At 35.3% G+C, this 24341-nt stretch overlaps 1 protein-coding gene and 1 long non-coding RNA gene across 2 annotated transcripts; one reads left to right on the top strand and one right to left on the bottom strand.

Moving 5' to 3' along the window:
- The first annotated feature begins 7478 nt into the window (after positions 1-7478).
- LOC128240435 (uncharacterized) lies at positions 7479-8426 on the top strand. Its single transcript, XR_008262172.1, has 3 exons — positions 7479-7565; positions 7901-7990; positions 8345-8426. It is a non-coding gene; the product is annotated as an uncharacterized LOC128240435 (long non-coding RNA).
- Positions 8427-20194: 11768 nt separating this feature from the next.
- Positions 20195-23852, bottom strand: LOC128240341 (uncharacterized). Its single transcript, XM_052956947.1, has 3 exons — positions 23832-23852; positions 21567-21842; positions 20195-20324 (listed from the first exon to the last, which is right to left on the bottom strand). Exons 2-3 carry the CDS (start codon positions 21833-21835, stop codon positions 20258-20260), a joined length of 336 nt encoding a protein of 111 aa, XP_052812907.1. The 5' UTR covers positions 21836-21842; positions 23832-23852; the 3' UTR covers positions 20195-20257.
- Between the last annotated feature and the right edge of the window lie 489 nt (positions 23853-24341).

Genomic DNA, 24341 nt, shown 5'->3' with positions numbered 1-24341 from the left:
CAAATAATCAAAACAACTGCAGAAATGTATATTTTGTAAACACAGCTTGCCAAGAAAAGACAACTCAGAAGAAATATGCAGACAGCTCAGCGTTCATTGTTATGATGGGGGCCTTGATATAGCTTATGTAAAACAAAAAGCCGGTCATTTACGGCACATGACTTTACGGAATAATGCACGTTTTTCTACCGATAACGCCCGGGTTTTTGCGTTTAACACACCATGAAAACGGACCGAAAACACACATTTTATGCAATTATAGCCTGATAATATCAAATATAATATATTCTTAGTATAAAACATTCATCAAGTTATACACTATGATAAACGGATGTTGTTCAGTGCACAGATTCTTTTATTCACACACAGACACTTTGACTCACCGATATCACCATTGTCATTGTTGCACCATATTATATCCAAACACAGAAAATTATATTTGCACTATTAGTTCTTTCTTGTTAACACACTAAATATCCACAACGAAATCACTCAGATGTCTAGGCTTCGAAGTAATTCATCCAGCCCGGGTCCGATGGCTTTGCCAAGTGTCTGTTCCAACATCCGAAACTTCGTGATAAGTATTGATGTTATTCTCAGTTTCAATTTGAGAATCTTCATCATCGGAGTGATCTGACAAGGGGATGGACGTGAGATTGAACATTATTCCAAATGCCGTTGGCTCCGTCCCGAAAAATACCATTCCTTGATTAGGTGCTGGTCGCTGCTGCTGTTCTTTGGTAGCTGGGGAGATGGACTCGTCGTTTTGAGGATCCTGCTTGTCAACCTTGGCCCACGTTCATGCATATTGCTTCTGGCGATTGTAATGTACCACAAGTCTTTTTCTTCTGCCAGTCTTTTGAATTATGCAGGTAACATCAAAAAGCTTTTTCACAACTCTGTATGGAACTGGATACGATTTGGTGAGTTTCCGACTCCGCCCCTTTTTAACTACTGGCATGTAGAGCATAACCTCGTCATTCACGTCAATTGATTTCCCAGAAATGTTCCGACCATAATACGTTTTCTGTCTGTTCTGAGCAAGACCGAAATTTTGCATTGCAATTTCACAAGCATCGTCTGAAGTATCCTGCAATTTACTAACATCTGTGACACCGCGAAAACGTTCAACACTACCCCCAAACATAATGTCATCCGGTAATCTCAAAGTTCTCCCACACATCTAGAAATGTGGTGTGAATTTCGTTGAAATATGAATACTTGATCGATAGACAAGGAACACCTTATGCAGATGGACGTCCCATTCACGTTGCTGTTCAGATACCAACGTACTAAGCATTTAAGCTACAGTTTTGTTCATCATCTCCACAAGTCCATCAGACTGTGGGTGGTAGGTAGTTGTCCTGGTCTTTTCAATCTCCAGTCATTCACACACTTCCCAAATCAGCTTTGAGCCGAAGTCGCTACCCTAATCAGTGTAAATATATTTGGGTACATCAAATCGACAGAATACTCCGTCCACTAGTTTTCGTGCTATAGTCTCTGCACGGTGATCTTGTAGCACAAAAGCCGCTGACCACTTGGTAAAGTAGTCGCAAGCGACTACTATATACCTATTTCTCCCAACGGACGTCGGCAGAGGCCCCATTATGTACATAGCAATTCGTTCAAATGGATATGATGAACTTTCGGTTACCATGCTAGCTTTAGGTGTAACTCGAGGTGCCTTGCTCCTGGCGCACACAATACAAGAGCTGCAGAATGATTCAACAACCTGTCTACATCCGACCCCGTTAAACATTTGCTGTACTTTCTGTAAGGTATTTTCAAATTCTAAATGGCTAACGCTCCCGCTAGAATGCAGAGAAGAGAGAACATCTTCCTTAAGGGAACTTGGGATCACTGTCTGTAGCAGTGTAAATTTGCTCTTGTAATTCCATGTCCCGTAAAAAACACCATCCTGAAGCTCTAGCCAGTTCATATGTGTCCACAATGACCTGCTGTTTTGGTCTATTGGGTATGTCTTTAATGATCTGCCCGACATCAGGGTCTTATCATTTGAGCATCTTTAATACCACTTAGTCCTGAGACTGATCATCCCCATCATCCTCATTGGTTTGGCTAGCTTCTTGTGAGCGGATTGTAGCCACCGACATCGAAACTAGATCCGCTCTTCAGGAATACGTGACATACCATCAGCAATATTGTTGTGTTTACCTGGTCTGTATTGAATAGTAAACTCATATAGGCAGACAGTACTATTGCCCAATGCTCCCTTCGACCAGTCTGGTCGTGTTCGGGTTTGGTTTCTCTGACTGTCAACAGAGGCTTATGATCAGTCACTTTTGCGAATGGCTTACTGAAAAGGTATGCACGAAAATGTCTTACACCCCACACGATGGCCCAAAACTCCTTGTCATGTGTTGCCCAATTTCGCTTCGCTTTTAATAGCGATGCACTAGCATAGGTAACAACACATTCTTTGCCATTGAACATTTGTGAAGGACTGCCCACATGGCAAAGTTTGAAGCATCTGTTCGTAATATAAACTCCTGTTTAAAGTCCGGATAGCTCAGTATTGGATACTTGACCAGTTTTCCTTTTAGAAGTTCTAATGATTGGTGAGAAGTTTTGCATGAAACGTCTATAATACGAGGCTAAACCAAGAACACTTTTTTCACCTCGCTCGGATTACAAGGATGACCAAAAAAGTTGAAACATTACATAAATAGTTAACGTTTACTTGGCTTGAGTTTCAAACCTGCATTTCTGAAACAGGCAAATACCTCGTCTAATCGCTTGAAATGCCTACAGTTCTCGTTTAAATAATAACATCGTCGAGGTAGATCAAACAATTCTTCCAGCTTATCCTGGAGGGCACTATACTCATCACGCGCTTAAACGTGGCTGTGATTTTTGTATGCCTAAAGGGCATGACTTAATAAAGGTTCTCCCCGGTAGTTAACGATGTTTTCTCACGGTCTTTTCCATCGATTTCAACCTGCCAATAGCCACTGGCACAATCTAGAGTTCTTAACACTTGTACAACGTTTAAGGCATCCAAGCATTCATCGGTCCGCGCAAAAAGATGGGCATCTTTGTGCGTCAGGCTGTTCAATTTGCGATATCAAACGCCAAATCATAGCGATTCATCTTTCTTCTTTACCATTACAATCGGGGCTGCCCAAGGACTTGAACTTTCTTCAATGAAGTCTTGTTTCAACATATCCTGCGTGTGTACTCGAACTTCCTCTTTTAGGTGCTCTTCGCGGTTATTGCTTTATCGGATAACCTGTGGTTTTAATTTGATGTTTTGAAACAGAAGACCTTCCCAAATCATGTGTTCCTTTTTAGAAGACACATTCGTAATGCCTCTGCTTTCCGGACTTCGTTCTCATATAAGATCGTGTCCGACAGGTCTATCCCTTGAACAGTTGCAGTAGGATTTTGTTTGTGTGATCCCATTTCCACCTTAGTTACACCTGTTGATAAGATCTCATAAATCCCGACCCTTTCAATCTTAACACCTTGATCCATGGCGGCATAAAATGACCCAAAGGCTGTCCCAGGTCGTAGTTTCACTGGTGCCTCTGACGAGTTGACTACCTGAGTATTGATGCACTGGTCAACTACCATAGATGTACTCCTTGCAGCCAAAAGACAAGTACTACCTAAAATGTCTGGATCCAGCACGCCCTGATACCCATCTGGCACAACTTCATGTGTTTTTTTCTGTTTCAAGAAGTAGAGCAGTAGACAACGTCGATTTAGCGGGAAACGTTTGTTCCTCCTTCACAATGGCCGAACATACATAAGGAAAGACCCGCCAAAGAGGTAAAAGATCAACTGTTGAATCATGTACTCACTTTCACCCTGACAATGCCGAGTATGCCTTCTATTGATACATTAAGTTCAAAACAGGTTATATTTTGGTGTCTTTAGCACTGTACTTTGTATAGAGTTACGTTGATACTTCTCGAAGCTCAAAGAGGGTATTGTACCTATTGAGATTAGTAAATTGCAATACAAACCTTTAACGTTTTGTTTTATAGAGAGCAATTTCTGCATAACATCATCAACCCAACCGTCTCTCAACTTCGTCTCCTTACCACCTGCATGGCGATCACGCTCCAACACTCATCTATTCCAGCACAGACAATTATCGACAACTTACTATCAGGTTGTCCATTTTTCTGTTTAAGTGCATGGAGTTATCTTTCTTTTAAATCATCCAATTTTGCACCAATCACATAAGCAATAGTAAACCCACTTGGTTGTTTATAACAATCGAAGCTGTTTAGCCTCGAATCACCAACCAGTTTATATTGCATTCGTACAAGCACGAATGTTAGTGGACTCTAACCTTGTTCAAAATCCATGCATTTATCAACCTTTTATGTACTTCTCTATTCCAGCTTGCAACAGCAACGAAATACCTTTTCTTTAATATTTGAGGTAACGGCTTAAATCATGTTGCTGCCTCCAATGTAACAACTCCAAAAACATCAGTAACACAAGATAATATCCTTAACTTTATTCCGTGAACAAGCCCAATAGCAGACCACAATTTCCGACACACTCAACAGTTCTTCTGTCAAACCAGGTTACCGGTAACCGTTTTAATCGGACGTTACAGTTCTATTAAATTTCTTCATATATCGATATTTTGTTGTACGCTCGGTGATAAGTTGGCCCGACTGAGTTCCATGAGAGAATGAGAGTCTTGCTGAAAAGGAGAAAGCGACGTTCGTTATAATTCTGCACTAGTACCAAAATCTAGAGACAATAATGGCATACGGACATGTATGAAATACATCGAAAACAGTTAGTATCTATAGTATTTTTTTTTTGTTTTGGGTTACTATTTCTAACAAAACTGTATTTATTTTAATCAAAGTGTGTTAGCTTTAACATGTTTATTTGTTTTTTGTTTTTATATGTAAATATTTAGCTTGTTTGTAGCTTGTTTGTGGTCAAACCTTGTCAATTTGACCCAATACAACGTCAGCAACTATCTGTTTACCAATCAAGTAGCAAATTATCTGCTAGTTATCCATGACTCAATAGGTGTCTTAAACACAGATTGATTTTTGAGCGCTCCCTCTCCTAATGATAAGTATAAGGGTTAATGTTATGTAATAGTTATTGCTGCAATTATCCGTATTTCAGAAATAAATTTTAAGCGCTTATCGTGCATATAAAAACGTCCTTAAGTGGGAACAGCGTTGTCAATTAATATCAATTGAAACATTTCTTTACAAATGCCTCTTGTTCATGTTTACAAATGCATATGGAGCAGAATTTGGGTATTTATTCATTTGACTACTTGTTGTTTTCATTTGCTTAAGTTTAAATCATATTCCTACAAATTTGATTCATCTGTGAGTAAATCAAAGTTCTTTACTTAAATATTTATTTATTGTTTCTTACTATGTTTATAGTTAGTTGTAATATTCTAAAGCCAATGCCAGTACTTCATCTTAATTCGTTTAATTCGTTTAATTTAATATTAGATACCAATAAATTACTTTTTGTTTTAAATATGTGCTATATATACTTATTTAAAAGAAAGTGTGTTTTCTCGAACTTGTTTCTTACAAATGTATTTGTGCGACTCTTATTCCCATTCGATTCACACTGAAAATAAATTTGTATGTAGAGGCTATAAGAATTGTTGTAATAGAGATTTATCCATATTCTAACTTTATGAAATTATTAATATTAAACAACCTTAAGCGAAACAAAACTGACTCATTTCAAGAACAGCAGAACAAATAAAAACTAGAAACCGCGTGATTAATATTTGCATTTTGTGTCCTAGGTGGGTACCAGACCTAAAATTCTAGCGCAAAATCTTAGTGACGGGAGATAACTCATGTACCGCTTCGGATTTTCCGTGAGTACAAGGTGTGAGGATACAATGCTACGCGGCGATTTAATCCAAGTTTATATCAGCAACATCACTCTTGTCAAGTCAAGTCAAGTCGTTCTGCAGAGAAGAATATAAAAATGTAAGTAGCGTTGTAAGCATGTGAGTAGCGTTGTGACAGCATGTAAGTGATGTTTCATATTTGTACAGTTTTCGATAACCGAAAGAGGATTGTAGAATCTCAGCATTCGTAGCATTTTCGGATAGGTCCTTTCGGATAACCATCACCTCAGCTCTAGTCATGGTTACTGAAAGTAAATTCCTTTCAAATATATAAGTTAGATTAGAAATTCACAACAAGATCCTTATAGATGGCAAGGGGGAAGTGCAGTGTGCACATGCAGCTCAGTAAGAATGGTATCCAAACCAGCACGCCAGTCCCTTTAAGTGGTTAAATCAGTGTGAGATGTCTCGGGTTTGATTCACAGCCATTCAGTCCATATTCATTACAAGGCACAATATGCATGTCTTCCATTTTCTTATGAATATTGTTGAGTCATTTGGTCGAAATCAATTTATTGACAGTTAAAACAGACCATTGTTAAGGTTTTTTTTTTAATTTCTTTTCAACTTTCTTATCACAAGCGGATCCAGTAGGGGCGCACCCGGCGGCCCCCCCCCCCCCCAATGGCCGTGGCCCTTTGCTTTTTTATACCCCAAAACGCTTATTTTCCTCATTTCTTTCGCCTGCTTCGCTCGCGATTCATCTTATACCAAATTTTACTTGAAATATGTAGAAATATGGTCAAAATATGCTACAAAATGATTTATACTCAGCACTTTCAATGCTTGACTTCCACTGCTTATTTATGTTGCAATTGGTACATAAAAATTACTGCACATAACTATTACAGTTATTTAAAACAATTGTTCAAACTAATGTTGTAATTGTTCGTCATTTCAGGGACGACCAAATTACTACATTCAGAAGGGCCATTTATGACCGGATCATTAATGTGGCTAACAATCTTGAAAACGACAGACTGGGCAATTATGAGGTTGAATTAGATAGCATTCTGACTTATCTAACACAAGTGTCATATCATTAAGATGTAAATCATGTAATACAACTCTGCCTGAATGCCTTCCCAGCAAACACATGACGTTGGATCAACGTCGGATATAGGTTGGATTTAGGTCGCGACGTCGGCGACTTTAATACAACGTTGTATCAACGTCAAAATCACTATGTCAGTCCGACGTCGCAATTAGACATTGAACCGACGTTGTGATTTGGTAATTGTTTGTAATAAGTTGTATTTTATTTATAAGTTAATACATGATATACACATGATGTAACAAGAAGTTGCTCGAAAAATCGTGATACTGCTGCAAATAAATACTTAAATTCGATCATGTTATTATTCAAGTTGCTTCCCTTGTCTGTGCCCTTGGTTTCTGTAATTGGAATTTCCGCATGGTGTCGCATGTTTATAGACTTTTTTTTTGTTGTTGTTAAAATTCATCTTGTTAAACAAAACTTAGCAGAAATAATTACATCGATAGCTAATGCAAAAAAATGCATGTCTAATTCCTTATCGTAAAATAGACGAGCGCAATTTTGAACCCATTTCGATCCGCCATATTGCTCATGAGGTGTACGAATATTGACGAGAGAGAGAGTCAATTACTCCTCTAGAGACTCGACGGTTCATATTTTGAATAATACAACAAGGTAAGTTGAAACAATGCATGTTTAACGGTTTATTACAATAATTTTCTGGTGTTTTACCAGGTTGTTTCAATGAAATTTTAGCATACATGTAATTCAACCCGATTCGCCCTCAACTGACATCGCGCCGATTTGTACTTTTTTGTATGAGAAAACAATGTTAATTGTTCTCTTGAATAATGTCTGTAAATACTAGTAGTTTTTGTGTAATTTTGATCTTTGATCAGGATCCGAAAGGCCCATGTTATTTACCATTGTTTTTGTTAAATTTAATGTCATCCAGCAAAATTATATATATTGTTATCAAATTCATATTATTATGTACCCCTTTTTGACAGGTTTATGACGGATGATGTAATGCCTAGCTTTATCGTGAAGGGAAAAAGGAGAAAATGACTTTCCAAAAGCAGTTTTTCAAGGTGTTCAAGGTAATAATTGCCAAGTCAAATCTGCTTCTTGACAGTAATTATTTAAGTATGTCATTATTAAAGTGAGTACCAGGTATTATCTTGTGCATTCACCTCTTTTAAAAAAATAGCAGTAGGACCCGCTCAAAGAAAACAAAGCAATTATTCACTGGAAATGATTTCATACGCGATAGCTTTGATCACAGATTCTAGTAACTGAACTAAGTAAAACAATTAAAAGATAATGAAAACAATAAAGCAAATATTGTTCCAAAATTGGAGAAATTTTGTTGTGTGGAATTTGATATCAAAACTTTATTTTCAGCATTTTTAAGTCAATATAATTTTATTTGACAAGATTGTTATGTATTTCAGCAAGTGTCACTGTGTTAACTGCTACTGAACATGAGGTTGATGGGGCAATTGGATCCTGTCTGAAGTACGCTCCAGACAGACAAGAAGGTGGAGGACGACGAACTGTTTACACAAGTTAATTAACCTACATCTCTAAACTTATAAATTTACCATGTGTCATTTAATCCAATGTGCCTTTATCATGTAATACTTTGTGTCTGTACAGATTTGTTGTGAATATAAAACTTGTACATTCTCTGAGTTGTTTGTTAATGAATGTAGGTGAATGCTGCGGTAATGTCTAATTACATGTGACCTGTGTGGTATGAATATTTATACTATAGATTTTGGTCGTTATCATCTGTATGGGGTGTACATCGTTGGGTCTTTTTGTTGCAGTGTAATACAATGAAGTTTGTGAATCAAAGTTCTACAGATAGAACAATGAAAGTTGGTAGAGATTACCATCATAGATAAAACTAACAGGCAACCTAATTTGTGTTGAAATGAAATGAAATTCCTGAGTTATGAGCCCTTGAATTTTGACCTTTTTTCTATATATTGCAATTCTATAGTGCATAGTTTGTTGATCAAAATATTTATACAGTTTTTCAGATTAGTTTGTGCATACACCATAAAATAAACCCGAACAATGTGCTCTGAACAGGAACTGTACTGCAGAGTGTATAAAGATTATCATTAATAATTTATTCCTAAATTATACTTTTAAAGATGTAAAAATATTACTGAAGGTCATAATTATGATGTTTCAAATCTGCTCAGTGGTTGAAGCCAAGTTTTTATATAGTTTGCTAACCAAAGCACGCTGATCATGGTAAGCTATTAATGCTTCCATGAGGTTTTATTGAAAGATGGCTTCTGTTCTGAAATATGTTCAGATAAACCATTTAGAAATAATATTTTTACAATTTAATATGGCCCATAATGACATTAGTAATTGGGAATTATGGAAATATTTTTCAGGATTGAACGGTTTTGGCGCGAGCTATGGGATGGCTGCACCAAAACATACTATGAGTTCTTCTCAAGGATGGAAGATGACGGACTACTGGATGTTGACAACGAAGTTCATCTTCTGGTGTTGCATGTTGTCTTCTTGAGGAGAATACAATCATCTATTGATCAGTTTGTTGATGCGGTTTCCAGACGTCCACTGCGAACTGAACACAACAGAACACCTCTGCAGCTGTGGATATCTAGGCAGCTTGAAGACAGAAACCACCATGAGAATTTATCTGCTGAAGTAAGTAGATGTCCTCCAGGTGGGATTGTATGTTTAAACCATTTGGTATTATCACTTTTTATGAATTTTTGCTAAAGTAGACAGGTGCACCTTAGAATACTTGTGTAACATTTGTCAACGAACATGTGGACTTGTGAAGTTGTAAATATGAAATATTTGTATATATTTTTAAATAGACACAGAAGATTGTTTGCTTTGAGTACTCGTGACACTTGCAACATGCAGATGTAAAAATAACCTCTGTCTACAAAAAAAAGAGGAAAAACATCAACTATTCATAAATCAATTGTACATTTTCATTCCACCAATTTCTTTTATATCGATCTTTTTCAGGATCTTGAACTCTATGGAGTTGATTTTGTATGCAATGAATTCAGGATCTTGAACTCTATGGAGTTGATTTTGACTGCAATGAACCAGTGTGTGACAATCCTGATATTGTGGTGCATCCCCTGTTGGAGCTAAATCCAGATCTCATAACTGACATCAGAAGAAAGACTGACAGAAACATGGAATCACCATTTGAAGTTCAGACATTCATAAACATTTTAACATATCTTTCCAACTCCATGCAATGACTTGTTATGCTCCCCGAGAAGTTTCTGGGAAGCATATAAGCCCTGCGTTGTCACGTTTGCGCGTGTTTGCACGTGTCTGAAACTCATGTAAGGACCATAACTTCATTGTAAACTATTTTTGAAATTACTATGTACAACTGTTCACCGTGATGAGATGATGCGTCTTGTGATAGACCCAGCTCTTTAGTCCAAAGGTCATACTTTAAAAAACTAGAAAATTTATTCATCAGGTCCAGTTCACAACAGTCGAGGGCTTAGTGCAATACTGTTCCAACTGCCTTCTTTATTCATATACAGTTAGAACAGTATTTCGTTATTTGTAAAGGGATTATGAAACAACTTGGCACAAATGTTTACCATGATGAGACGATTATACATGGAGGTCAAACACTATAAATGTGGTTTATTGTTCGTGTCTGGTTTATAATTTTACTTTTATGCCCCCGGCATATAGCAGTTGCATTGTCCGGAACGTCTGTCTCACTTTCTTCTCCGCCATAACTTCTCAATTCCTTGATGAAATTGCTTGCACAATTATTTAACTTTACAAGATGATGTGTCGTGTGAAGACTCAAGTTTGTACCTCCAAGGTCAAGGTAAAATTTTAGGTCAAAGCGGAATGATGCAGGGACATCCATGTCACTGACACATCTTGTTTGTAATGGGAATTTGAAATAACTTGGCACAAGTGTTTTTCGTGATGATTGTTGCGTAATAAACCCAGGTCCATAGCCCCAAGGTCAAACTCATCTGCCTATATACACTTATCTTTAAGACAAAGCGCAAAATCGAGAAGCATCCACTGGCTATTCCAACTCTTGTTTTTCAGTATACATGTATGTTATTTATATTAGGACATAACACAAGCATGCAGTTGATGTTTAAATATGCCAATATTCATCTGATGTAATGTATTAGGTGTTCCCTGTATTAATTTGCTGCAAAAGCATATCTTGATACAACTTATTTAAGCTACATTAATGAAACTCGAAATGTTAATAAATGGCCATGTATGCATTATTTCGTTTTCTTTTCTATAATGAACTAGTGGGTACATTGGTAAAGGAAATGTCACTGAACCTAGAATGTGCAGAATAAAAAAAATATACCAAAACTTTTGAATAAGGAACTTTAATTTATATTATAAATTCCCTCAGATTCACTCATCCATATCTTGACTCTAAGTTTTAAAACAACCATATTTCCAATGCATTCCAATACTGAAAAAAATTGTAATGATAATTTTTATTTTCCACTTGAAACAAGGATCACATTTAATGTCACTACCATTGAAAGACTAACCATGTTGAATGTTAATACCATTGTTAGATTCTCTAATTATGTGTAATTTCACTACCATTTTAACACTGATGAACTCCATATACTATGCTTATCATATACTACTTTTGTACAAACTATGAAAGTTGTGGGTTAAAAGCTGTTCAAGTTATTGCAGTCCAGTGAAAAGTCCTGTAAAAACTAAAAAATCAAATGGTAATGACCTTGACCTTTGTTATAATGACCCAAAAATTATTTATGTTCCCTTCACCTGATGTACTACCAATTTAGAAGTAAGTCCTGTTTTCAAGATTCAATACAAAGTTTGAAAGCTTGTGGTAAAAAACTATTTGAGTTGTCACAGTACACAGAAGTGTAAAAAGATGGTCAGACAGACAGACGAATGAACAGATACAAAGTATATCATCTACCTGTCTGCAAAGGATAAAAGTTGTGGGTTAAAGATGTTAATGTGATGGCAGTATAAAGAAGAAAGTCCCGTAAAAAGGCTTGAAAACAAAACAAACAGGTTGTGATTCTGTAATCTTGACCTTTAACATAACCCCAAAAATAATGGTGGTTGTCCTCGTCTGATATACTACCAATGTACAAAGTTTGAAAGCTCTATGTAAAAACAAACATTGAGTCTTTGCAGAACAAAGAAGTAAGTCCTGTTTTCAAGATTTTATTTCACTCAGTCTCCTTGTCTGATATACTACCAATGTACACAGTTTGAAAGCTCTACGTAAAAAAAAACTATATGACTTATTGAAGCACAAAGATGTTTTAAACATCAATACTTAAGATAGATTTTTGCTTTAATTTCTCAGAAAATGCAATAATACTTAGAATAGCCTCTTATCTATCACATTGGAACTGTTTTGCAGAAAAAAATATTCTTAATTCTTAACCAAAATTTACAAGGCCCATTTATACAACAGTGCTTAAATTTACACTATCACAATAACTACATGTAGATGTTTATGCTTATTGACATAGAAAAAAATCGATAATATAAAGCTACAATTTCGAAAGGCAACCTTTGGGATTTTACAATTGTACATATGTAAACTGCTGAAATGAAAGGTAGTTGAGGTGTTGATCACCAAAAATTGTGTGATGAATCGTTAATAGATGTTAATGCAAAGGAGTCAGGTCAGAGTTAAATTGTGCTATACAACAGCCATTCCAGCTAATCCAAAGCCTTCTGCTTCAACAATGATACAAATCAGATGGTGTTCAAGTTTTTCATAGTTGACAAGTTCTTTCGTTCTTGTGAATATGATTGATGGTGCACATGTATTTACATATGATAATTGATTAGACAAATGGTCGAACTCCATTTCTCCAGACTTAATGTTTCTGGGCAGAGACCTGCATCCTATAAGGGCTTGCAGAACATCACCAAGGTTGATCGTAACCTCCTTCAATGATTCTTCGGAGCTATTCATCTTCACCCAATCTGTGGAGATGGCTCCATCTGAATAATAATAAATAAGGTATGTACAATGCATGTAATTAATAGTTTCTTTTTTGGTAAAGCAGGGAAGTACAAAAACATACATTTGGAGGGGTGTTGCCCACATTTTAACAATTACTTCCATTAACAAGGTGTATAACATATTCATATGTAGTAATCAAAACATGAATTTTGTTAACCAATGTGATTACATAAAATGCAATCAGTTCAATGAGACAAACAAGCCCCGTTATGAAAACATTTACCCACTTTCAACTTTCTTCAGGAATTTGCCGAAGTTGTATACGATCATCTCTTCATCTGCCTTTTCATGCTCTGACTTGGAGAATTTTGGCACAAAGAAGGCTAGCACATCAGACATTGAGGAACTCTTGGTGTCGCAACAGAGAAGTGCCCGACCATTCTCTCCATGTTTTGTCAGCAGCAACAACATGTCATGTAACTTTAGACCTGTGAATACAAACCACTTTTATTACTGTTTTTTTACATGTATTCTGAGAATAAAACAACAATTATTAGTACTATAAACATATTTGTTTTTAAGGTACATATGTCATAAATAAGTAAAATTAACATAACAACTGGGTGCTTTACTTTTAACATGCATATATTATTACACATTCATTATTTGAAATTATAAATGCCACATTCACAGAAACCTTTAATGTCAAATTTGAACACATTTTTGCAAAATTAATAACAAATTAAAATGTGTTAATATTGATATCTGTAATATCCACATTGCAGAAAACCAATATGTTTTGTTTGAATTGCTATGACAATGGAAACATTATTTCAGATCAGATATCACAAATAATGGAACACTAATATTCCAGTCTGTAGCTGTACCTGGTTAAGAAAAAATGATTAAAATGAAATAAATACTTTTTAACAATGCAATGATTTATGTAATATGTCTGATGCAACATCTTGTTTACAATTCGCAGCATCTTGCTTACAATTCAAATGAACTAACTGAAATTTAGATGTACCTTCAATGAACTGCTGCATAGGGGGGATGTATTTGTAGAAGCAATAATAAAAGTTCATGGTATGGATTGCGCGGTCCCTATTGCTGACCGACAGCAGTTGCTTGTAGCCAGATGCTTCCAATAGATGGCTGTGTCTTTCAAATACGTCCCCTATGGTTTCTTTAGTGGCAGTGGAAATTTGTAAATAGAGTTTTTAATACAAGTTTAAAGCAGCTATCCAGAATAAAGCAGCTATCAAGAACATTCTATGATTTATTTTAAACATTTGTTGGAGCATTCTTATGCATATACATGTATATAAACAAATACAAAGAAATGTTTAATTCCAAATCATTAATCACATCTTTTCTTTCGGTCCGGCCAGAAGAACCTTTTGATTTACCCCAATTTGATTAAGAAGACTTTAATATGAACATACAAATCAGTTAACAAATTTCAATCAAGGCTATTATTATTATGTAAAAACTTCAGATTTGAGGCAGTACATTTGACGGCACACTATTTTAACCCTAGACAATTTAACCTAATTCCCATTTGCGTAGGTGTACGAGAATGTTGACAGAATGCAAGATCTTTAATAGAATTATTATTTAATATTACTATAAAATAGAATTCGGCTACAAAAGAACCTGGAAATCATCTGTATATACACTGCCACTCTTGGGCATAATATGTGTTATATTTAATATGCATTAAATATTCTTATACCATAGTGAAAAGGGTAAAATGTAAACATACAAAATTGATTATCCGTAAAGAATGCTACCAATGTTTTATATCATAAACTATTAACTGGCATAAATGTTATCATTTTCAAGAGTAAATCAAACAAGATTGTTTTCAAAAAGTGATAACATTTGTCATTATTTTTTTTTTAGTAATCACCTATATTCCAGTAAGCTTTAATAGAATTTCTGTTAGACTTTGAAGAGCGGGCAATGCTTACTTCTTCAATAGCAGCTTTGACCTCTGCATTTTGAATGCAACACTCTGGGATTTCTTCCGGCTCTTTGTTTTCAAGGATGAAGTCAACAATTGTCCTGTTCAAGTTTCGAGGTCCAGGGTAACCATGTAGTATGGCCATTGAAGTGGCTCTTCCCATTAGTTGGTAATGTTTCTTCTCAAGAAGATCAGCATTGTAGCTGAAACCATTATCTTCAAACACAGGAGATGTTTCAAATAATAAGGAGAAGAACTCTCGTGTGAGCCCCCCACTGTCAACACCATCTTCTCCAATAAATTTTACATTAAGTTTTTTCCCCCAGTCTTTTATGTTGCCATTTGATAGTTCCTCCATTGCAGTGTTATTAAAATGGCGTCGGACAACATTAATAGGCCATGACCCTTCCAACACTATCTTGTCAAATCTGTCATTCAGTGCTGACTCGAAGTCGGTTTGTGGGTCCATGAGGCTGCAAACAAAGATGCATTATCTATGTAAATGAAAAAGGCACTTTCCTCACAAGTCTCAAATATTAACTTTGCATTGTCTGTCAATTTGTATAAACCTTGTAATTATTATTTTGATAGTAAGATAAAGTTGCCCTAGACATAGATTCATTTTTCTTAAAAAACATATAATTCGCAGTAAAGTAAAACAAGGGGGGCATTGGCCCCAAAGGGCTCACCTGAGGATAGGTGCAATGAACCAGAACGGATTGATTAACTTTGAGAGAGGGTTATCTATGTATCGTTCTTGTAAAGTTTGGATAAAATCCATCACACACTTTAAAAGCAGATATTGTTTGATTTTTTTCAAATATGATTCTATGTGACGGAGCAAATTATGACCCAAGGAGTATAATTTGAACAATCTTGGTAGAGGACCACTAAATAATGCGACATACCAAATATCAAAGCGCCATGCCTTTTAGACAAGAACATTTTTTAAGTTTTCATTTTGAGGTTTTTTTCGCTCCTGTGACCTGGCACTTAATTACACAATGGAACAAAACAGTTTGAACAACTTTGGAAGTGTGTCACCAAAGGATCAAGATGTACGGCGAAGGACACAAGGCGATCACAATAGCTCACAACGAGCACTTCATGCTCAGCTGAGCTGAACTAGAGCTATCACTAAATGTGATAAATACCCCCACACCTTTTTCTTACAATATTCTTAAGCAAGACATTAAAATCAATATTAAAATGTACCTTTCACTACCCCCAGCTGTTATTGTATCAATTCCGCACCCTGCTGCATGTGCTTTCAGAACATTCACTTCAAAACTGCCATTGCAAACTGGACATACACCCATCTCTTTTTGTCTGAAATAGTAAAGATGAATATAAAGGCTTAAAATATCATAGAAATGAAATGCCATTTGATTTTCAGTTCTGAAGTCTCGTGCCACAGTTAAGGCTGTATGATACTGAAAATATTCTGTGTCAGATTTCATTGAAAATGGATTCGTGTGACGAACGATTTCTAAACATGTGTTGTTGTTTTTAATTATGAAGGACTTTCACTGTCTAGTTTTTCCAGAATGTTCTAATGTTCCTTGGATGTGACTTAAATTACAATCATGAATAAAATATTTCACTGACCACCAATCTGAATAGTCCTTTATACGTCAAACCGTTTAAGAGGAGATGTTGTTTAAACTTTTTTTTTATGTAAAAAAGTTGTGTGCCCTTGGGCGTGGTCAGTTTTGAAACCATAGACATAATTTGAACAGTCTTGATAGAGGACAACTACAATGTAGGTGATGCTACAGTAACAAACAAAATAGTAAAGCCCCGTGCCATAGCTTGTGACCCTGGGGCGGGGCCAATTTTTACCCTAGGAGCATAAATTGAACAATCTTGATAGAGGGCCACTAGGTGATGTTACATATCAAATAAAAAGACCTTGTGATTTCAGACAAGAAGATTTTTGAGGTTGTGCTCAGGTGGGCTAAAAACTAGAATGATTTACTGTCTTAAACGTCTGTAAAATGCAAAATACAAAATATTTTCAAGATAGTTTGTTAAAACAGAAAGAAACTGTATAGATCAGCTAGAGGCTTTATAATTTGGTGTACCTTACTTCCTGTATCATACAGCCTTAAACACTTTTTGGTTTCAAGCCATATGTTATGGCACATTTAGCTACCAGTCTACACCCATGCAAAAGCATCATAACAAACAACAATCAAGCTAATAATTTTAATTCCATCTAATGGAGGCTTATCTTTTTTACCCCCTCCCCCCCTCCAACCCCGAGATTCAGTGAATTTCATAATTCACTATTTTCAATGATTCAAAGATTTTCTTTTTATATTTCAATTAATATTATTAATAACATTTTATATAGTTTTACTTTTATTTTAATAAACCTCCAATGTATTTATCGGGACACAGTATGATTACGAATATAAGTGCAAGATAAGTAAGTTTATATTGCAAAAATGGACCCGGGGCACTAGGGTTAAGCTGAAGAAGAAATTCAAGTGCTGTTGTTCTCCAGCGTATGAAGCCCCTAGGGACTTAAAAATGGAAAACTACATGGAGAAAATTGTAACTGAACTTAGGAATGTGCAACAAAGAAAATACAAACAAATAATTGACAATAATAACTGACAATACAACCATGGCAGCAAGTGTGAAGACATATAACTTATGCGCTGTTCCAGGAATAAATAGGATGGGGTGAGGTGTGTGAATGACTTCCACTGTAAGTAAGGGGGCACTACCACCACCACCACTGACCCATCCAACCGAATTCCAAAACAACACATGACAGTTTACATTGCTATAGTACCCCAGGCAGCACAATCTTATCCAGTGCATACCCTCACTTTAAGCAATAAATGCATTGGTGAACATTCCAAATCTTGTCATTAGTTTTCCTGGAACAACCCAAAGGAACAAAAACACCTTACTACCCCAAAACCAGGTTTTCAATCGAAGGTGATACATGACAAAGTATGTAAACTGGTTGAAAACCTAGTTAATGAAAACATAACAAAAACACTTAACATTTCCGAGAAAAATATTACATGGCTAGTTCTGTACAGCTAGATCCTGGAACCTGTTTGATGAAAACATAATTTTAATGCATTGTTCATGACATGGCTAATTATAAATAACAAACACTTTTTATCTATTCCTTAGCATGTCCTTAACAGTATCCATATACATCTGTACTTTAACAGTGATCTAGAATGAAAGACATAACTTTAAATAAAATTTCAAAGACAATGACAACTTTTATAACCAATGTGACATTTCCAAATGGTAGTTGACTACTAACACTTCTGTAATATGAAGTCTTAAAAATAGATGGGAAGCTTTGAGCAGTTGGTACACTCATTACAAAACAAGATAGGGATATATCATAATCATATTCAGAATATCAGGCTTCAGGTATTACAGTTGCAGAGTGTTACATTCCCTTTTTCCGAGTAACAAAAAGGACATTGTTTCCATGCATTACAAATGCATATCAGACTAACATCTGTAGATACTCTATGATAAGTTTTGTTAAGGTTTTGTAAACATATATAGAACTGTGAGCGATTTCTAAATTACCTTTAAATTTGGTATGGTTGTGTTTTATACACTGAAACAGCTGAATGATGAGGAGATGAATGGCACTTCTTAAACCTTCTTACCAACCAATATGTATAATTTAAAATTTTGAATTAACAAAAAAAATCTTACACAGGCAAACTGGCAAACAGGAGTCTGTGTCTGAACTCTGTTTCTTTTTCTTCGAGGAGACATTCCCTGAAATAAATTTAAAAAAAAGATAAGTGCTTATTTTTAAACAAGCTAAGTTTATGTCAAGATTTTATTGGTAAAAGGGGAACAACAGAAATGCATGTAGGCTTATGTTCAAATGATAGCTGCCACAGGACCAACAAAGGCACACATTTTATTAGTCAAAATAAAATCTAAACTTATAGATTGAAGAGGTCCAGATTTTATTCACAAAGAAACTTTAATCATATTTTGGGGTCATATGTCTGTAGTTTAAGTGAATTTGTAGGATTTCCTCTCGCTTAGTAAACATAGGTTTACAAGAAAAGCAAGCAAGATATTTTTTATAATCACACTTAGTGTTGGGAATCAAAGGTGCACATGTTTTTATACATTTTAAACAACAACTTAAGCACAACACTTACACCTATTCCATAAAGTAACACCCAATTCATTAAACAAAACTCTTAGCATTACACATCTCTGATATCTTTAATAATATCCTTTCCTTTTTAACCAACCATAGGTCAAAAATAGTAGCAAAAAGTATACACAATATGTTCATAGATCTCTCACATTAGAGGTTAGATTTAAAATGTTCACATACTTTCATTTTTGATAGATGTAAATATCAACCTATTTCTATACAATTTAGCTAAAAGCTTCCCAGGGTGGGGACATACGAATTAGATGGTTTGAAATAAGACCAGATGTTAATATTTAGGTTTACCAATTTATTGCAGCCATCCACATGATCTCGTAACAGGGGTAATGGAATGTTTTCCCCGCACTCCAGACATGCCTCACTTGGTTGATCCCCGTCCATTTCAGTCTTAAAAAAGATTACATTATATATAAACAACAAGAAAAAAAAGAAAGTATTTTTTATCTCTGTAACAAGAGGTCATATTTAGCTTTTGTTCATATGTGTATCAGTGTCTTGGAGCTTGTTGCACATGAATGTTTTCGTAGAAAGCAGCCCTCTTTATAATATCGCTCAAAATGGGAGTACTAGGAAAATTTATATTTCAGGCCCTAATACTAAGATACATGTATTTAGTATAATTTTATAAAAAAAACTAACCATACCTGCCAACAGAGCAATTTGCATGGCAACATAGCACACAGCAGGAAATTTTGGTACCTACTTTTGAATTCAAATCCTATATAACGTTTAGAATTTATTGTCCTAAAATCAATATTCAATGCTCTACTTCACTAATTTATAATCAAATCATGTGTAGCATTAGCCCATTACCACAGCTCTGATTCAAAAGAATTCATAGATAGACAGGGATGCCCAGAAATCATGTTTAGCATTAACTAGGGTCTTGTTGGTAACAATTAACTCCCAGTCAGGAGGGACACAGTCAAGTATGTTACAATACTTAATTTAAACAGAGCCTAGAATACTTACACAAGTTGTGATAGCAAGGTCTTTTTGTATAGGCCTAAAATAGCAAACTGCTGCCTGCAGGCAGCTTTCATCTGCTAGATATGTTGAAGTGAAACCTCCAGAGGGCATTGGTATTACTTCAAGGGATATCCGACTTCCAGGAGGTGTCCTTAGAAGTTCATAACCCCGACATGCCTTTAATATCGGGAAGTCATTTTCCAACGCAGTGGTAAAGTCCGACGAATTTGTTGACCTGACCATGGTTAGACGCTTCTCGCCAAATCACATGGAGTACAGCCCATGTTTTTCTTCCCTGTTTGGTACCGTTTCCTAAAATAAAAAATGAAGAATAATCTGACCCAAATACAGTAGTTGTTTATTTACAAAATAGTATGACACGGCACCATTAAAACTAAATTGGTGACTTATAAATTAGCACATCATCACAGTTTAGGCAGCTCAAGTAGTATAACACCTGGAGCAGGAGGTTGTTGCAGTCCTACTCTGGCAAATAACAGTCACGGTGAAACTTCATCAGATATTTCGGAGGTAAATTTGGAAAATCCTATCAATTAATATTTTTCTGCCATTATGTCCTGTAAAATGGTTTGTTATAAAATTGCTATCATAAAATACCTATGCAATAATAATAAGAGCACAGAATGACATTTTAAAAAGTATAATTTTGGAATCGTAGTAAATGTCTCTTGAAAAAAAAAATGTCCTTCAAAAATGCCATTCAATTAAAAATTGTCCTGTGAATTTTCACATGTCAAATTAGTACATTGGTGATTGAATACTAGAGTAATGCCACAACTCATGTTAAACAAGAGGACCCTGAGGGACCTGAGCCGCTCACCTGACCCTTCTGTCTGTGCTAGATTTTGTCCTCCAGGGCAGTATGAATTGTAACCAACCATCCGTAAATGTTAAACACCAAATATAAAAATCTAGACCTTGTAGCTGAAGATATTACAAGTTTTCCTAATATAACTGTGTAAATAAAATGTGACCCTCATGGCGGGCCATTTCTGACCCTATAGACCAAATTTCACAGCTCTAGACCTTATAGTTGCAGGCATGGAGATTTTTAAATCTTTCCTTATGCATGTATCTCTATGTAAATCTTCGGAGTGGGGCCATTTTTGACACCAGGGGCATAATTTGAATAAACTTGGTATCATCACTAAATTATGATACATACCATCTATTTAAGCCCCATACCATGCGGATTCAGATAAAAATTTTTTATAAGTTTACACTTCGAAAATCTATTTTTAGCTCCTGCTGCCTTTTTGTACCATGGACGGGCACCATTTGAACAACTTTGAGAGAGGGTCATCCAAGGATCATTCTTGTAAAGTTTAGTGAGAATCAGTCAAGCGGTATAGGAGTTGTCATTTTAAGAAATTGTTGACGACGGACTAACAGACGGGCGGACAGATGACTCGCAACGGACAGAGTCCTTTCACAATAGCTCACCCTAAGCATGTTGTTCTCAAATGAGCTTAAAACAGAAATGAATCATATATTATGTAGCTTAATTTTGAACATAATGCTTTTCATTATTACCTGTTTGCATCTGGGAATGACAGCAAACTTATGTGTCCAATATGACACCGGTTGTCTTTTTCTGGCTGTCCAACTCGCCCCCCTCGACGTCCATAGCTCCGTCTGTTATATGGTCCAAATAACGATCTTATAGCTTGGACAGCTGGTGTAGAGCTGGTTGAAGTTGTACCAGTAGATGGCGGTACTGTGCTTGACACAGTAGTTACCGGTGATTGCAGCAAATTTGCTGCCTTTCGCAGCAGTTGGGCAGCTCGGATTTGTTGACTCATGTTGCATCTATAAATAGACAATAAAACATATTTTTATAAATTGTAACAGCATTCTATTTTTATAGGCAGCTTATGATTATATATATAACATTAAGAAATAATCAGCTGTCTTTGAAAAGGCTTTTTTGTTTCTTGTAAAAACATACAAGACATATTTTGGCATATTTGAATTGTTACTACACATAACAACATGCACATTTTATAGCCCTTCCAAATCAACCTGGTGGTTGATGTTTTAAATTTATAAAACTATACACAATAACCATTAAACATACTCTTAAAACGAGTGTGGTTAATTATTGCTTATCACAATTTTCAAACTTCATGTGATGTAGTTGTAAATTCATTCAAAGAAATTATTATGCCAACAAAAACACTACAGACATATTTTATTTAAAACATCAAATATCATCATTTATCGCAAAACATATCCTTTAAGTGTGCTTAAGTGTGCTTATGTACACATACCTTCCTCCATTTGACCCAGAAAACTGTGTATCAATGTACAAAATTTGCTAGTATAATGATCTTAAAAGGAACGCTTTTGACGAACTGTGGATTAAAAGTAAATTTTTTAAGTACTTCCAACTTCCAACTGCCATTGCATAAAACGTTATTACAACGTTCATAGCAAGAAACATATACATACAATACAATGGATAGTACAATTCAAATAAACAAGAGCAATATTAAACAAACTTTGTTACTACAAATATTATTTTTTTATTAACGAAATTCTAATCTTATTTGCAAAATAAATGAATTTTGAGATATAACATATATATTTTTTGTTATGAGTACACATTAAGGATTCAAATTTGTTCAAAGATGGCCAGTGACAGTTATATGGTTTGAAAAAACTCGCTGTCTGTATCTTGGGCAAACTAGTAGAAAAAGATATTCTGACTCAACTGAATTAATATTACAAGTTTTACATAAACGTTCATTTTGAGATATATTTGTGTATCTTCACGTTGCTATGGCTAAATCATACTTAACGGTATGAATAACTGTCCACGATTTTGAATAACCAAAATAATGATAATAATAAATGTTCTTCTTTTCAAACTTGAAACTTCTTTTCAATGATAGATAATCTACTCCTTAAGCGTCAACTTTCACACATGATATACTATCCATTGCTCACCATGGTAAGCCTTAAGTATAATTTAACTTTCACACGTAATTAGCTTCCATTAATCCCCATACTTAAGATAAATACATGTGTTAACTTTCACACCTATACAGCAAAACCCTACTATGGGGCCGTTTTAACCGATTTCAATATCGTTTGGGGCCGTTTTGACCGAAAGTGGGGCCGTTTTAACCTGGGGCCGTTTTAACTTGGGGCCGTTTTTACTGGATACCACTACGATATCGCCCCCATACAATCTCATAACATTTCTAGAATGTTCACACCACATTGAGTATATAGCGCCAGTTTGCAAATGGTGATTGTCACATGTTTACTTTGTCAATGTTATTTGCCATTGATAGAATCAATATGATAATTTGGCTCCTTGGTTTAGAAATATTGTTTTAAATCAGTATATGATATCAGTAAATTTGTTTCGCAAAAGTCCTTTAATTGGTAACATGGACAGTGTCATATTTGAAAACTGGCTCGTTGCAAACTTTGTGTTTGTTATAGAGATATATCATATAGAGGGGACATATCATTTGGACAATTACCTATGGGGGGTTCACATCCTAATGATGGGCAAGTGATAGGCACTACACAGAGTAACCTAGAAGTGTACAGAATTACTGGGAGTTTTAGAATTTACCAGAAAAGATTGGCTGTAGCGAAACATAACAAACAAATACAAACATGCACAGTTGTCCGAATTCTCTTCAACGTCCGAAATAGTGGCGTGCTTTTATCGTTGATAAACTGGTCGGATTTTCTAAATCCATGAATGTTTTTCATTATTTAACGCATGTTTGGAAATGATAATAGTCGTTTCTACTTTTTAAACTGACATAATATACGTACTCTGTGCAATTTTGCTCTATATTGAACAAACGCTGGATTTCGTGGATTTTTTGAAGAGAATATTTCAACGGTTACACCGTCAGAAATTACGGTCTTGTACGGAAATATTGGTTCCCGGCCAAATTTATAAATTTAAATTTCAAATGTAATTTCGTATTCGTGTTATTGCAGTTCGTATTCGTCTAGGTGCATTCGTAAAGATTTTATTTCAGTGTTATGTAACCCACTTTGTATTCTTAAAAGAAAGGACGTTCAAGATCATAAGTTAAAACTAAATTATTCAAATTGAAAAGGAAGAAGTATGCAGCATAATATCTTATCACGTAGTTTAAACAAGAAGTAGAAACAATTGATCCTTACATTCTGCAGTATCAAAATACAAATGTTTAACTGTCAATTAAAAAGTAGCAATTAAACTTGTTTAAATCAATTTAAATATATATGATTATAGATAAGAATTTAAAGAATACGAATATAAATTAGATAAATAGAAATTGAAAGATAAACAGC

Source organism: Mya arenaria, chromosome 7 (assembly GCF_026914265.1).
Source record: "Mya arenaria isolate MELC-2E11 chromosome 7, ASM2691426v1".
Lineage (NCBI taxonomy): Eukaryota > Metazoa > Mollusca > Bivalvia > Myida > Myidae > Mya > Mya arenaria.
Note: the sequence above shows the minus strand (reverse complement) of the source record. Positions and strands in the feature narration are given on the sequence as shown.

Bases quoted from the DNA above. Each gene is read 5' to 3' on its own strand.
- LOC128240341 (XM_052956947.1), bottom strand. From the start codon at position 21,835: ATGAGTCAACAAATCCGAGCTGCCCAACTGCTGCGAAAGGCAGCAAAT. The intron at 20,325-21,566 runs GTAATAATGAAA...TTTTTATTTTAG, and splicing joins TCATTCCCAGATGCAAACAG to GAAACGGTACCAAACAGGGA.